This window comes from Pelodiscus sinensis, chromosome 1 (assembly GCF_052426305.1).
Source record: "Pelodiscus sinensis isolate ZL-2025 chromosome 1, ASM5242630v1, whole genome shotgun sequence".
In the NCBI taxonomy this organism is placed as follows: Eukaryota; Metazoa; Chordata; order Testudines; family Trionychidae; genus Pelodiscus; species Pelodiscus sinensis.
This window is the reverse complement of record NC_143052.1, coordinates 5,624,945-5,641,578: the sequence shown is the minus strand read 5'-3', so window position 1 is coordinate 5,641,578 and position 16,634 is coordinate 5,624,945. Positions and strand designations below refer to the sequence as shown.

Genomic DNA, 16,634 nt, shown 5'->3' with positions numbered 1-16,634 from the left:
CAGGAAATGGTTTTGATGAATTTGTTTGTAGTATTATCGCTGCTTCTGCACTCAGAATGGACATGAGTAACAGCCCTGGAAAGGAAGGGTCCTTAGTAAACCATGTTCGGAAAACCACACTATATAGGCAGTGAGGGTGAGTGACTATCTCTCATTGCTGATCATGAGGGGGCTTCTAGTATTTGGTGTTCTTTTGGCAGCTGCCTTCAGCCAAAAGCTGTTTGTGGGGTGAGTACCGAGGGTTTCGGGGGAGTGTACGGTGCAGAGACTTGCTCACAAGATAGGGAGTATTTACCCATGTGTCTGAAATGTTTATTTAAGTGTTTAGTCCTGATGACTGCTTGGTGGTCTTTGTGGTCTCAATCCATTTCCAAGTGGGCACAGTCCTGTTGGTCTCATACAGAAAACCAAGGAAACAATTTTGAACCGGCCACAGGTGGAATAGGCACTAGATTAGATAACCCACTAGGTCTTTTCCATCTCTAATTTTTCTGGGCCAACTATGGCAGATCGCACTCAGGACTTGGGTTGGAGTGTTGGAGTGTTGTCTGTGGAAGGGCTGAATAAAGACTTTTGGGAAACACCCGCTCACTGAAGGAGCAAAGATCCATGATAGCGGTTTTCAAATATCTAAAATGTCACAAGGAGGAAGGAGAAAATTTGTTCCTCTTGGTTTCTGAGGACAGGACAAGGAGTAATGGGCTTAAAGTGCAGCAGGGGAGGTTTAGATTGGACATTAGGAAAAAATTCCTAACTGTCAGGGTGGTCAAATATTGGAATAAATTGCCAAGGGAGGTGGTGGAATCTCCCTCTCTGGAGATATTTAAGAACAGGTTAGATAGACATCTGTCAGGGATGGTGTAGATGGAGCTTGGTCCTGTCTTGAGGGCGGGGGGCTGGACTCGATGACCTCTTGAGGTCCCTTCCAGTCCTATTATTCTATGATTCTATGATTCTATGATCTGTCTACATGGCCTGTGAAGCCTGGTGGATCCTTCTAATGGTTTGTCTGACCGCAGTACCTACGTTTGCTTCTTCGGCAAAAGAAACATTTCTGTATTCAAAGGCTCTTCTTATGTGTTTTCCAAATCAACCCAGTCTTCAGTGGAGTGGGCAATGTGTTTGTAAAATGCCTCTCTCTTGGCCATGTCATTTAGAATTGATTAAGAGTTCTAAGAACAATTTTGAACTTGTATCTTCTTTTAGGATAACAGAAATTAGGAATGAAAAAGACCGGGGGAAAACACCCTGGCTACGTCTAGATTGGCATGATTTGCCGGAAATGCTTTTAACGGAAAAGTTTTCCGTTAAAAGCATTTTCGGAACAGAGCATCTAGATTGGCACGGACGCTTTTCCGCAAAAGCACTTTTTGCGGAAAAGCGTCCGTGGCAATCTAGACGCGCTTTTCCTCAAAAAAGCCTCAATCGCCATTTTCGCGATCGGGGCTTTTTTGCGGAAAACAAATCTGGGCTGTCTACACTGGCCCTTTTGCGCAAAAGTTTTGCGCAAAAGGACTTTTGCCCGAACGGGAGCAGCATAGCATTTCCGCAAGAACACTGACAATCTTACATGAGATTGTCAGTGCTTTTGTGGAAATTCAAGCGGCCAGTGTAGACAGCTGGCAAGTTTTTCCGGAAAAGTGGCTGATTTTCTGGAAAAACTGGCCAGTCTAGACACAGCCCCTTAGATAATATAGTCCATGATAGCGACATAATTATTCTCTTGCAATCTTCGGTGTTTAACAAAGTCCAGTTTTAAATAGCTGAAACAATGAGAATTCCACCACTTCCCATTGGAGATTATTAGAAAGACATGGTTTGATTTGTCATGACATCTATACATCATGAGATCTCACTGGCTGTTTTGAATCAGCCTGCATTTTTCACGTGCTCCTTAAAGATAATCTGAAATCACTCCCAAATATTCTGTGCAAGCAGAGTTAAGATGGGTAGTGTGTGATTCAACCTGGTAACCTTGAGTCCAGGTAGAGGTCAACTTTCCTTCTGATAGATACTTATTAGCTTTCTGGGATGTTTTCCTAACAAAAGCAAGGATTTAATTGCCCACTAGATCTGTATCAGTCCTGGGTCATTAGGGTATGCTGTGATGGGGGCAAGGAGGGGCCAGGAAGAGGCGGGGCATGGTGCAAAGGAGGGGGCTGTCCCAGGCACTGCACCCTCCTAGGAACATCCCTCCCCCAGGCTAGGGGTGGTGTGGGGAGGAGTCCTGGGGGGCAGTCCCATAGCCGGTGCCCCTTTGTGTCCCTCCCTTGCAGCTGCCTATGGCGGATAGGTTCTTATCACGTGTTTGCCAGGTCACAAGCAGGCTACATACCAAATTCCAAGCCTCGTGTCACACGCCTAACGTTGGAGAGCAACAGGGTTGTCTTAACACCCATTTATTCCATCTAAATTAATACAACAGCCCATCGCGCCCCCAGCGCAGACCTCTAATCTGCTTGTCGCCTTTTCAAACTGCCGTATGTCCCTTACCTCTTCACCGTCTAGCTAAGCCTCCAGCCCCCCGCACATCGAACACCGCTGTACGCTTCGGCACACGGCGACGATCCAATACCTGTGCGGTGCCCTCGCCTCTGAACTGTTGCTGGCTCATTGTCATCATTCTCACATGCCTTCTGCCTGTCCTTGTTGCTTTGTCTTCACCAGAGATCAAGTTCTCCGCATCAGGGCCACCACCGAAGGGCAGATCGCATTACTCAGGGAACTAGGGGACTTGGAAGACCTGCAGGTAAGAACTAGGGTAGACATCCCCTGTAGCAGGGAACGACAGACATAGCACCTTGGGCTGTCAGGTGTGAAAGGGTGTGTCTACACTTGCAGCCTAATTCGAACTACGGCTGCAAATGTAGACATTCAGAATTGCAAATCAAGCCCGGGATTTAAATATTAGGCTGCAAGTGTAAACATACCCAAAGAGAGTAAGAACTCACAGTGCTTGAATAAGAGTCCTGCACTTGGGACGGAAGAATCCCAAGCATTGTTACAGGCTGGGGACCGACTGGCTAAGTAGTAGTTCTGCAGAAAAGGACCTGGGGGTTACAGTGGATGAGAAGCTGGGTATGAGTCAACAGTGTGCCCTTGTAGCCAAGAAGGCTAATGGCATATTAGGTTGCATTAAGAGGAGCATTGCCAGCAGATCCAGAGATGTCATTATTCCCCTTTATTCAGCGTTGGTGAGGCCACATCTGGAGTATTGTGTCCAGTTCTGGGCTCCCCACTACAAAAAGGATGTGGAAGCATTGGAGAGGGTCCAGGGGAGGGCAACCAAAATGATTAGGGGGCTGGAGCATATGACCTATGAGGAGAGGCTGAGGGTGTTGGGTCTGTTTAGTCTGCAGAAGCGAAGAGTGAGGAGGGATTTGATAGCAGCCTTCAACTTCCTGAAGGGAGGTTCCAAAGAGGATGGAGAGAGGCTGTTCGCAGTAGTGACAGATGGCAGAACAAGGAGCAACGGTCTCAAGTTGTGGTGGGAGAGGTCTAGGTTGGAGATTAGGAAAAACTATTTCACTAGGAAGGTGGTGAAGCACTGGAATGGGTTACCTAGGGAAGTAGTGGAGTCTCCATCCCTAGAGGTGTTTAAGTCTCGGCTTGACAAAGCCCTGGCTGCGTTGATTTAGTTGGAATTGGTCCTGCCCAGAGCAGAGGGCTGGACTTGATGACCTTCTAAGGTCTCTTCCAGTTCTATGGTTCTATGGTTCTATGATAAGAGAGATCCTAGAAAAGCCAGAACCATGCAAGAAGTTGGTGATTCCTGCCTCTATCACTATCCTGATATGGTGCCCAAGCATGGAATTAAGGGAAACATAATTTAGTAAGTGATGTTTACTGATATAAAGTGCAGTTCCTGGCCACCTGTGATTACTAACAGCCGGTTGGCACGTTTCTCAAGGGCTTGGGGACTAATACCAGAGTTTTATCAAAGTTAAAATGTGGACTATTCAATTCTGCAGTCTCAAATTCCCCTCTGAATTGAGATATTATTTATTCTTCTGCACTTTACAACCTCGACTGTTGGGCAGTGTTAAGAGCTGGACTAACGCTGCCAAAATTATTTTGCTTCTTCTTCGCTGACACTTTTCCAAGCGGACCTCCCGAGACTATTCTAGTAGACAAGTTTATTGGCGAGAGCAGCAATTTGTAAGCAAATATTGCGAGTATTCTTTCAAAGAAGATGTTAAATGTGTAACTGTGAACATTGCACTGGAAACCTGATTTAAAGAGTTCAATTAACATCAGAACAGCAAGACTGGGTCAGACCAAAGGTCCATCTAGCCCAATGTCCTATCTTCTGACAGTGGCCAATGCCAGAAGCCCCAGAGGGAATGAACAGAACAGGGAATCATCCAGTGATCCCTCCTCTGTCACCCATTCCCAGCATCTAACAAATTAATCCAGTCAAGGAACAGAAACACACTGACTGGCCTGTATATCCCTTCAAAACAACTCAGGTCATAAAGAGTGAATATTCAAAGCAACATTCCCAGCACAAGATTCAGAAGTGATTCATCGGCTGAGATATCTGCAATATATTGGAAAGAGTTTGTCTGTCTGTCTATCTGTGTCCCTGTTTGTTCGATAGCTCCTCCTATACAGTAACAGCTAGGACCACCACATTTGGTACGCAGCTTCCTCTGATCATAACTTAAAGCGAGGCCAAGGTTTGGTGGTCCCAGGACAATGGGATGTGCCTGGAATGTGATTGTTTCTCATAAAATGGAAAGGAAGGGGTCTGCTAGCAGAGATAGTTATACTTTATAATGACCACAGGGGGCAGCAAAGGGCCAGAAACAGGGATTGGGTCAGTTATAACTCCATTGGGACAGCATGGGACAGAGGTGGAGAAAGGGACAATTATCTACTACATATTTGAGAAAGTTTGTTTGTGTGCCTGTTTGTCCCCCAACTGGGGGGCATGCACCCCTCCCCCGAGGGAATGTGGGCATTCGAAATAGTCAATGCAATAGGGATTTAAATATCCCACACTTCATTAGCATGAGCTCGCCGGCGCGTTACTCCGATCAACAGCTGTTTCGAAAGTGAAAGTGTGCGCCGGGACGCATTAGTTCAAACCAAACCCCCTGGTTCGAACTAACGTTATTCCTCAAAAAATGAGGAATAATAGTGAACGAGGAACAAATCTGTAAACATCTCAATCTGCTCATGAGCAATTGGCAATTAGCAAAAAAGAACTAAAATAAATGAATACTTTCTTTGCAGTGAATAATTCACCCTGCTCTGGGAGTGTTGCTATGTTCTGTTAAAAGAGCTGCTATGTTCCACTTCAGAGGTGGCTGCATTTCACTGGGCACTGAAGTCGTGTGTTTGTATGTGTGTATGTAGAGACACCCACCATTTTGGGATCTTTAAGAATAAAAGACACTATATAAATACAACATATTATTATAATATTATTAACTAACATCACTGGCTGGGTTAACTTGGCTCGTTCTGCAGTGTCTGGAGAGCGCTAGGTAGAGGAGTACAGAGCCTTGGATGAAGCTAATCTTGCATTTCTTTTCTAAATCAGATTGACTATTGGCTTAGCCCGGCCAAGCCTGGTTTTCCCGTGGATATGAGAGTCCCCTTCCATAGCCTCCAAGCAGTCAAAGTCTTCCTGGAGTCCAACGCCATTCCGTACACAATCATGGTAGATGACGTGCAGGTAAGGACTTCTGCAGCATGTATGGCCGTGTGCAAGAAAGTACCACAGTCGCCCTGGAGGTGGTCTGGGTTGGGTATGAGTTAGGTCAGCAAATCATAGAATTCTAGGACTGGAAGAGACCTCAGGAGTCATCGAGTCCAGCCCCATGCCTAAAGCAGGATCAACCCCAACTCCATCATCCCAGCCAGGGCTTTGTCAAGGCAGGACTTAAAAAGCTCTAGGGATGGAGATTCCACCCCCTCCCTAGATGACCCATCCCAGTGCTTCCCCACCCTAGTAGTGAAATAGTTTTCCCCTAATGTCCAACCTAGACCTCCCCCACTGCAAAATCAGAAAAACGATGAGTTGGAAAAACAGAATCATGTCCCACTAAACTCAACTGACTTGGACAGTTTCAGCAAAGTGGACAAGGGTGAATGAGATGGAACTACCATCTCATCCTTTAAGTTAGCTTCAGGGAGGGATAGCTCAGTGGTTTGAGCATTGGCTTGCTAAACCCAGGGTTGTGAGTTCAATCCTTGTGGAGGCCATTAGGGATTTGGGGCAAAAATTTGTCAGGGATGATACTTGGTCTTGCTGTGAAGGCAGGGGACTGGACTTCATGACCTTCTGGTTCTAGGAGATAGGCAATCTCCATTAATTCATTTAATTCATAGCTCCTCCAGACCAAGGGTTTAGAGTACAGCCCCAGAACACTGGGAGAGAAGCTGCTGCCCTTGCTGTGTTGTTATGTGGAGGCCTTCATCCTCTAGCACCATCCGCGAGCATTATATTCTCTAACACTTGTTTATAGAGCCGAGCGCGGATCCGAAGGGCTCAGCTGAACACTGAGTTTTAAAGGGCACGTTTAAAGCTGTTCTTTGGATATAAGCATATTAGTTTAGTGCATGCAATAGCGCCCACTAGTGGCTGACTTCATGGACTATAACAACCTACTACTCAACTGTTAAGAACATGACCCCTGCGCTCAACAGCTAGGGGTTTGTACCTCTAACACGGAAGGACTCAGGATCAGTTCCTTTGGGTGTCTGAATATATATGGCCAACATACCTTCCACGTGGAAAAAACTAACACTCTTCTCTGTACATGGTTGTGTTTCCTTAAAAAGGAATTACTGAAGGAGGAAAAAGAGGCCATGATGGCATCCAGGAAGTTTGAGAGAAGCAGCAACAGCTTTAATTTCGCCTCCTACCACACCATCGAGGAGGTACTTTCCTTAGCAGCCTGTTCTCTTCGTTTCTTTGGGGAGTGTGGTCAGAGGGTTGGGCCATATTGTGGCTGGCTCCGTGTCTAGAAATGCGGCATTCTGGTGTAGGGTTTCATGGAGACTTTTGTCGGGAGATCCTCCCAGAAAGAGTTACACCGAAGAGATTCTCTTCTTCGAGGTCCCTTCTCCCCAGCTTGGAAGCCAAACTCCCCATCATTCCTGTCTCCCTGTGTGTTAAGCAACTCATTGTCCAGGCAGTTACCTACTCCTCTGGGAGACCCATTTTGCTTCATTTGTGGATCCAAAGTTCAGGTGTAATCAGAGCACCAGCTTCATGGTGGATGAGGAAACCTTGTGTGATCTCAGGTGTTCTCAGCATTCTTCCTACAGGCCTCCCGGAATCATTCAGACTGGTTGCTGTGTGGGAGGACACAGGGGGAATTAACACAGTGGCATAGGGGAGGCGTTCTGGCTAGGGATGTTAAATATCGGTTAAGTGAATAGTCGAGTAACCTCATTAATTCTTATCAATTAGTCGACTATTCTATAGTGCCTGGGGCTGGCAGCAGCACGGGATGCCAGGCGGGAGCTAGTCAGTGAGGAGAACCAGTTTAAAAACGAACTCCTCTTGCGGACCAGCTACCTGTCACCCTGTGCTGCTGCCTCTGATAAAGAGGCAGCACTGTGGGGTGGCAGCAGCCCCTGTCTGGGGTTGGGACCAAGATCCAGGACCCAACACGAACCGAAACTGAGCCGGGCTGCCTGTCCACTTGGTTCCTAATACACTTTAAATGCAGAGCTGCAACGGGGGTAAGTCTTGGACCTGGCGTGAGCCAGAACTGAGCCAGGCTGGTGGCCAGCCTGCTAAAAAATGTACTGGTTGGGGGGGGGCAGGAATGCACGTCATCAATAGCATTAACCTATACGCTTTTGCTTATCGGTTAATTGGCTACACTATTACATCCCTAGTTTTGGCACCCAGGTGTAAGAGGCAAAGCAAATCCGCTCTAGTGGCTCTTCCAACTCTTGATGTGTAAAATCCCAGGGTCTCAATAGCTGTAGGTACCTGCTGCTCACCTACTAGGGACTAAGTAGCCATGTCTTACTGGGAACAAAGAATGAAAATGGTGATACACCAGGGTGCAAGTCAACCAAGTGGGGACTGTGTCGCCCCTGACCTGTAGCCTTACAATGCCTTGCTGAAGTAACTCCCTGCTAGGGTGCTCACAAACAGCCTTCCAGCCTGCAAGTCATACCCGGAGTGTCTGTGAGTAACTGCAGCTTGCCCGGCACACTTTGTCTCTTGCCAGCCTGGGATATGCTACAGGGTGACCCCAGCAAACCCCCAGTCCCCAGATTTTCACCCAGAAATGTATGTCCTGTGTTTCCCAGTGTTCTCCTGGACCATACAAATATTTTAAGCCCATTATTCCTTTAACAGAGCAGTATACCCAGCTTATGGTCTTAGAGGGTATGTCTACACTAGCCCCCTAGTTCAAACTAGGGAGGCTAATGTAGTCATTCAAAGTTGCAAATGAAGCCCGGGATTTAAATAAGATGCTTTATTTGCATCTTCCCGTCCGGGTGCCATTTTTAAATCCCCTTAGTCTGAACTAACTGCCCGCGGCTACACGTGGCACTCAAACGTTAACTCGAACTAAGTCCTTAGTTCAAGTTAACTGTTACACCTCATTCCATGAGGTGTAAGATGGCGCCTGGATGGGAAGATGCAAATAAAGCCCGGGATATTTAAATCCCGGGCTTCATTTGCAACTTCGAATGCCTACATTAGCCTCCCTAGTTCGAACTAGGGGGCTAGTGTAGACATACCCAAACAGACACTTCATCGTAAACACCCTGGATTAGATAAAACAGTAAAACATGTTTCTTAACTATAAAGAGATTGATTTTAAATGAGTACAAACAATGAGGCATAACCGTCAGAAATGTTTGCCAGAAAACCTAACTAGTCCCTAAGGGCATATCTACACAGCAGAGCTGAAGTTGAATTAAGCGATGCAACTTCAGCTCTGTCAATTGTGTAGCTGAAGTCGAAATAGCTTAATTCAGCTTTTGGTGCTGTCTAAACAGCAGGAAGTTGAAGGAAGATCGCTCTTCCTTTGACTTCCCTTACTCCTCGTGAAATGAGGGTTGCCAGGAGTCGGAGTAAGAAGTCCTCCCGCTTGATATTATTTAAAAAAAAAGGCTTGCAGCGTAGACGTGCACTGTTATTTCAGAATAATATCAGTTATTCCATAATAACACTGCTGTGTAGATGTACCCTAACTTAACAAACTATATTAGATTCAAGCAAAATTTCTCACCGCATGCTTCCAGCAAAGTTACTGGCCGGCCTCTTCATTTCGGGGCCTCAACCCTAAAGGCTGTTTCCTTTTGTCTTCTCAAGGGCAGAGACTGCGATGGGCAAGGAGGCAGGAGGGCATGTGTCTTGGGGTGTTTGTTCCTTCTTTTTATAGTTTCAATCCCCCACTTGAAAAACATTTCCAGCTGGGAACTAGGAGACAAAGACTCTTCGTGGAAGGATGTTCCTGCTCTTTCTTCCCATTTGTTCGAGCTTCCTTGGTTTTTCCTTCTTACTCTGTTTGCTGTTTAAATGCAAATTAAGGCAAACAAACACTCCTTTGCTCAAGACAGGTCTGTTTGACCAGTTTGGCGCTGTGTGAATTTTGAACATCATGCAGGTACCATATCTTATAACTTCACACAGTGTTGCCACACATGTTTTATCAGGACAATACTGATCAGCAAGTTATGAGTTTTCAATGATATCTTACAAGGCATGCCTTGTACAAAGATGCTTACAAAGGTATGTAAGGTGTACTGGGGTATATTCCGTCACAGAACCGACAAGGCCAATATAATGTGCATGTCCTGACAACTCTTCCTTTTAGATCTACAGCTGGATGGACAATCTTGTGGCTGAAAATCCAGACCTGGTTAGCAAAATTCAGATTGGGCAGAGCTATGAAAAGCGACCTCTTTATGTGCTAAAGGTAGGTAGTGCACAGAATGTTAATACTTCAAGGCGACAGCAAAGCGCCTCAGATGTGTAGTTCCATAGGAGTGAACAGAACCTACACATGCTGAAAGTTAAGCACGTGTTTAAGTGATTTGCTGAACTGGGACCTATAGCTCCAGAAACATTTATTCATATTGTACAGTGATTGTTACATTCATCCTTCCTCCTCACTCACATATATCACTCACACAGTTTAAGAATTTCTAGCAAAGGCAGAGTGTTAACTTTATATAAATTCCAGAGCAGTCTGTCCACAGGATACATTTTTAATAAGGTAAGGGAGCACCGTGATGGATGGTTTATAACGAGGATCAACGGAGACACTTAGCTGGCTGCTGAAACACTTTTTCTTAAAACCCAAGTGGTCAATGTCAGATATGATTTAAGATCCTGAATCGATAAAAAAAGTCTCTGGGTTACAACAATTACAGCTGGCCTGTATCAAGAGATTAATTCAGTCGAGCACAGATGAAACTACACAAGCAATCCAAAGAGGCAGGGATCGTCTGATAATAAAGCCTCGCTAGCCAGGTAACGAATTATAGGCATGATGCAATCTAAGCAAGCTCCTGACACTTATGCATACATACTTGGACTCACCAATGCCTACACTGCAGCTAATGTAGGATTGTTCTTTATGTTGACTTCCCCTGCAGTTCAGCACAGGCGGAGTTAACCGTCCTGCAATCTGGATTGATACGGGCATTCACTCTCGAGAGTGGATCACCCAGGCGACTGGCGTGTGGACTGCCAACCAGGTAATCCTAGAAACCTAGACATATCGGGCTTGAGGGGACCTTAGGAGTTAATCTAGAACAGCTCCTTGGCACTGTGGCAGGATTAGGAATAATCCCGTGGGATTATGTATCCTAGTGATGCTACACGGATCTAATTCCCAGTGGGTGGAGAGATAGCAGAGACTGAGACTGGAGCAGTTTCATTGCAATTACACAACTGTATGGAACCAATCTCTAGGGGTGGAAGAACATAAATGATCTGCAATCAAGTGTCATTCACTCTCCATATCCCATTTGCTCTCTTCTCTGAGATTACAATGCCCCCGAATTGAGTCCAAAAGGTTGTGTGGGTCTCAAGCATGACTTGTGTTTAGACAAATCCCCTCTTCCTCAAAGGCAACCGGTCTCGCTCTGAAGACCTCAAGAGATGGAAGATCCATCACATCCCATGGGTATTTGGCCCAGTTTTTGGTTCACATCCCTGTGGGTGATTTTTCATTTGAATTTGTCCAGCTTCCAGCCCTTGGCTCTTGGTTCTGCCCTTCTCCTCCTGTGAGGCCTAACCTAGTACAATCGCTCTGTTCTGTAATGTGAGCCTTCATCCGCCAGCGTCGGTTTGTTTTTATGACCCTGTCCTAGAAGAAATGGGAACTTGGGGTAATTCAGACCTTCTCTTCACGCAGATAGCCAGTGAATATGGCCGGGATGCCTCTCTGACCGCCATCCTGGACACAGTCGACATCTTCTTTGAGATAGTCACCAATCCCGACGGGTTTGCTTATACTCACAGTGCAGTAAGTGCCTCTGGAGGAAGGAGGAAAGGGAGGGAGGGAAGAGGAGTTCTCACATCCTGGCTGGATGACCCAACTCTGGCCCTTTTTATGGGTATGATGGGCATCCCCGATACTGTATTGAGTCAACGACCCATCTGCAAGCCTTGGATCTCCCAATCCCTCTCCGCTAGGAGATGGCAGATCAAAAATATCTGAGGATGCCCTGGAAAAGTCCCTGGATGCAGCTTTTATGATTATGATCTAATTTGGCTACAACTACTCACGAGAGAGATCTTGGAGTCAGTGTGGAGAGTTCTCTGAAAACATCCACTTGGTGTGCAGCAGCAGTCAAGAAAGGAAACCAAATGTTAGGAATCATTACAAAAGGGATAGAGAATAAGACAGAGAAGATCTTATTGCCTCTATATAAAACCATGGTACGCCCACATCTTGAATACTGCATACAGATGTGGTTGACTCATCTAAAAAAATATATATTGGCATCGGAAAAGGTTCAGAAAAGGGCAACAAAAATGATCAGGGTTTCATATGAAGAGAGAGTTAAAAGACTTGGACGTTTCAGCTTAGAAAAGAGGAGATTAAGGGGGGATATGATAGAAGTCTATAAAATCATGACTGATGTGGAAAAAGTGAGTAGGGACAAGTTATTTACTTATTCCCACAATACAAGAACTAGGAGTCACCAAATGAAATGAATAGGCAGCAGGTTTAAAACCAACAAAAGGAAGTTTTTCTTCACTCAGAGCAGTCAACCTGTGGAACTCCTTGCCAGAGGATGTGGTGAAGACTAGGACTTTGACAGGGTTCAAAAAAGAGCTAGATAAATTCATGGAGGTTAGGTCCATCAATGGTTATTAGTCAGGATGGATAGGAATGGTGTCCCTAGCCTCTGTTTCTCTGGAGGTGGGTGACAGGAGAGGGATCACGTGAGGATTACCTGTTGTGTTCCCTCCCTCTGGGGCATCTGGTATTGGCCACTGACGGTAGACAGGATACTGGGCTAGATGGACCTTTGGTCGGACACAGTATGACCGTTCTTATGTTCTTAAGCACGCCAGCTAGTGCCTCCAAATGCGGCGATTACTTTAGAGTCCAAACCATCTTCTGTGGATTTCACTGGCGAACTTTTCACCTGTCTGTCAATGCTGTGCAATAACTTAGCAAAGACGAAGATGACTCAAGACCCAACCGTTAGCAGCGCTCCATTAATCAAACCACAATCAAACACTTGTGTTTGCTCTTAGAACCGCATGTGGCGGAAGACCAGGTCTATCTATGCTGGATCCTCCTGCCCTGGCGTGGACCCCAACAGGAACTGGGATGCAGGCTTTGGAGGTACAGGCTGGCTCCGGGCCTGTCGAATAGTTACTCATTCCTAGTGTCTGTCTATTTACTGTGAGCATGTGCTTTGGGATTATCCTGAGCGCTTGTACAGCTCCTTAGATTAAAGACATGACATATGTATTTACCATTCTCTCTTACGGCGGGATAGTACGTCGGTTCTGTTAAGGAAACGGAATCAGCTTCCTGGCTGACAGGAAGTCATAATATCGATTCTCTAATGAATTAGTTCTTAAAGCCACATCCCTGTGTGGTACCTAGAACACTGGCTTAGTACTGCAATTGCAAACAAATCTACTCCCGTTGTGAAAAAGGCGATATTGCTTTATTTTGCAGGACTCACCCAACCTTATTAATTCCCGTTTACATAGATAGCTTCCCCAATTATTACCCCTAATGTCATTACCTCACAATGCTAACCTTCCCCCCTCACCCCTCCTCTATTCTTAAATCTGATTCGTCAATTTTATATGTGTTCACTTTTTTTTCATTGTATCCCTTTGGTATATATGGTCAGGCCAATTTTCTTCCACAATTTGATCTGAGGAAGTGGGTCTGGCCCACGAAAGCTCATCACCTAATAAACCATCTTGTTAGTCTTTAAAGTGCTGCACAGTCCTGTCTTTCGTTTCATGAAGGGACTTTGGTAGAGTTACATGGAGGTGAATAATCCCTGCCCGATTTCTTTAAATTGCTGAAACATTTTCTAGTGAAGGGAAAGAGATTCTGGAGGGTTTGCAAATGTAAATTAGAAACCTGGAACATGTCGCATTTATTAGTGAGGAAATAATTGTTTTTTTTATTTTGGGCTTTTTTCCCCTTAAAAAAAAAAAAGAATGTTGTACTCACCCAGACAAATACACGTTTTGCACGGATCTGCTGTATTTTCATTGGCCACCACACATATTTCTTCACAGGCCCGGGTTCCAGTAGCAATCCATGTTCCAGTACGTACCACGGACCCTACCCTCACTCTGAGAGCGAAGTGAAATCCATCATGGACTTCGTCCTGAGCCACGGCAATGTGAAAGCCTTGCTCTCCATCCACAGCTACTCCCAGATGCTACTGTTCCCTTATGGCTACAAGCCAGAGCCTGCGCCTGACCATCAGGAACTGGTGAGAGGGCTAAAATCGTGAGAGGGCTAAAACAGCTGGGCGCTAGGGGCTGGTGGCTCGGGGGCAGGGTTGGCAGCTGCCCTGGGCCTTGGTGATTTAAAACGAATTTGAACTCTGGGCAGCCACCTTCGCTGCAGCAGTGGCTGTAGCGCTGGCCCTTTAAATCGCCGCCGGAGCATTGCATGGCACAGTCCAGGAGGCACTGAGGGCTGGGTAGGAGCGGCTAGCCCTCCCAACTCCGCCCCTTCTAACAGAGGCCCCACCCCTTCTGGGGGCCTGGAGCCAAGCCCCTCCCACCTCCTTGCCCAGGGCCTGGTGATGTCTGTTGCTAGCCCTGCTCAGGGGATTAGATGGATGCAAGGTGCTGCGCTCAGCAGGGAGATGTAAGTTCCAGCCTGGGTTGCCCTGTCTGTGCTTCCTTTGATTGGGCCAGCAGCAGGCCCAAGCCCAGCCCTGCCCTAGCTCCTAGGCCTGTGTTGCCATGGCCACACTGCACTTGTACCTCTTTCCAAGCTGGGAACGGCCCCTCCCAGCTGCAGTACAGATGTACCAGAGAGCCGAGCTTCCACGCTGGGCCAGGAGGGTGAGTGAAGCTCATGGCCATCTGGAAGCTAAGTCTGAAATCGGTGGGTGCTCTGTCTCTTCCTAATGGACAGGAGTCCCCGTCTTTGCACTAGCACATGGAAGCCCCCTCCAGCTCAGCCCTCGGGCCCAGAGGCACAAAGGTTTTAAGGCTCCTAATTTAATTGAAATTAAGCACCAGGGTTGACAATAGACTTGGCCGAAACTTGGGCCCCCACAAGGGGCGGGGCATTGGATGAAAGGGGCAGGGCATTGGGTGGAAGGGGCGGGGCATTGGATGGAAGGGGCAGGGCATTGGGTGGAAGGGGCGGGGCATTGGATGGAAGGGGCGGGGCATTGGATGGAAGGGGCGGGGCATTGGATGGAAGGGGCGGGGCTACTGGCAGCCAGAATCCAGTACCACTCGAACTGCACCACGCAGGGCCCCAATGGCGATTTAAAGGGCCCAGAGCTCCAACTCCTGTTCAATTGCCAGGCCCTAGGGCAACTGTCTCCTTTCTCGTCCCCCCCCCGTCGTTGGCCCTGTTAAGAGCCTAGATACCTTTGTAGGTCCAGGCCTGAGCCACTTGGACAGGACAGCGTGGGAGAAGCTACCCATGGTGCATGTCTTCTAAGGACAGCTGGAGACTAGATTTCCTCTGGGTGGCAACCAGTGACTCCTTGGGCTCTTTCTGTGAGCACTGCCCAGGGTTCTCTGCTTGGGGTCCCCTGTTGGATCCCCCATTTTGACCCCATCCCTGTTTGTTCACTTTTCTTCCCCACATTCAGTTACAATCTGGGTTCTGCGGCCCATCCCTCATCTGGGGGGGGGCGGAGCCTTTCACTGAGCTCCGCCCACCATTCCAGGATTGAAATAGCCTGTCCCCAATCATGAAATGTCAGGCACGTGCGTGCTGCTACTGCACGCAGGAAAGAGGGGCTGAAAACTCAAGCGCCTCCCGGCCTTTCACCTCTTACTCTCTTTGTTTGCAGAACGAGCTAGCTAGCGAGGCAGTGGCGGCCTTAGCGGCGTTACACGGGACGCAGTACACCTATGGGAGCACGATCGACACCATTTGTAAGTGGCTTGTCACTGAGGCAGGGCTGAGCAGAGGGAGACCTATGCTCTTCCTCACGTTCCCTCACCGAATCACGATGGCTGCACGGTACCAGCAGTATTATTTCAGACCGAACCCGTGTGCCATGCCCACCCACAGTCTTAACTGTGGCTGTACCAGTGAACTCGGAGGCCACAGAACCGCCAGGGCTTAGAATTCATGCTGGGACCAGGCAGGCATGTAGCTAGGGGCTGACAGACTTTCTGGGCCCCTAGGCATGATGGGGGTGGTGCTGGCTCTGTACTCCCAGAAGGGGCGGAGCCTCAGGCATAAGGAACAGGACTGGGAAAATCCAGCCCTCAGTGATGCCCAGCGAGTGCCATCCTCCCCCGCCCAGGCAGCCCTCAGAGCAGCCTGGAGCAAGCCGCACCGCACTCCAGCGGCGATTTAAAGGGCCCAGGTCTCTGGCCCTTTTGTATCGCCATGACCTGGGGCCCCTTGTGTGCCACCCGTTGGCAAGCCTGCATGTGGCATTTTGTGCACACTGGGGTTCCGTGTTTGTAGATTGCCCAAATTCAGGGGGGGCCGACAGCAAAGCCCGCAACTCACAAGTATAGTGGCTACGTGTGCAAGGCCGGTGATGTCTGTTGTGAACAGATGAACACAACGCATCGCACAGCGCCTGTGGGCTCAGAGCACTCCTAGCAAGGATCTCCGGCAACCCCTTTACATCTTGTGTAAGCAGGACCGGACATGTCCCACACTGTTCACAGACTCGTGTCTCCATCACTGTGTCTCGGCTTCTCTCTTTTCCAGACCGCGCGGATGGCACCACGATCGACTGGAGCTATGACAACGGGGTCAAGTACTCCTACACTTTCGAGCTGCGGGACACCGGGCACTATGGCTTCCTCCTTCCAGCCAGCCAGATCATCCCGACAGCGGAAGAAACGTGGCTGGCGCTAATGAAGATCATGGAGCACGTTCGGGATAATCTCTATTAATCCAACACAGCATCAGCAACAGCGGCAGAGGCCTGGTGGTTAAGCCAATGCCTAGGGGCCAGCATCACGCTTAATAAAGGATTCAGCCTTG

General features: G+C 47.7%; 1 protein-coding gene across 2 annotated transcripts; it reads left to right on the top strand.

Moving 5' to 3' along the window:
- Positions 1–16,634, top strand: LOC102460747 (carboxypeptidase A1-like). 2 transcript variants are annotated; one of them, XM_075925265.2, is made up of 11 exons: positions 1–136; positions 2,668–2,749; positions 5,549–5,683; positions 6,793–6,891; positions 9,804–9,905; positions 10,588–10,689; positions 11,352–11,462; positions 12,707–12,797; positions 13,721–13,920; positions 15,475–15,559; positions 16,356–16,634. In XM_075925265.2, exons 3-11 carry the CDS (start codon positions 5,594–5,596, stop codon positions 16,541–16,543), a joined length of 1,068 nt encoding a protein of 355 aa, XP_075781380.2. In that variant the 5' UTR covers positions 1–136; positions 2,668–2,749; positions 5,549–5,593; the 3' UTR covers positions 16,544–16,634. The 2 variants fall into 2 exon arrangements, with proteins under 2 accessions (XP_075781380.2, XP_075781374.2); XM_075925259.2 differs by having other exon boundaries at positions 110–228.

Bases quoted from the DNA above. Each gene is read 5' to 3' on its own strand.
- LOC102460747 (XM_075925259.2), top strand. From the start codon at position 164: ATGAGGGGGCTTCTAGTATTTGGTGTTCTTTTGGCAGCTGCCTTCAGC. The intron at 229-2,667 runs GTGAGTACCGAG...TGTCTTCACCAG, and splicing joins AGCCAAAAGCTGTTTGTGGG to AGATCAAGTTCTCCGCATCA. The intron at 5,684-6,792 runs GTAAGGACTTCT...TTCCTTAAAAAG, and splicing joins TCATGGTAGATGACGTGCAG to GAATTACTGAAGGAGGAAAA.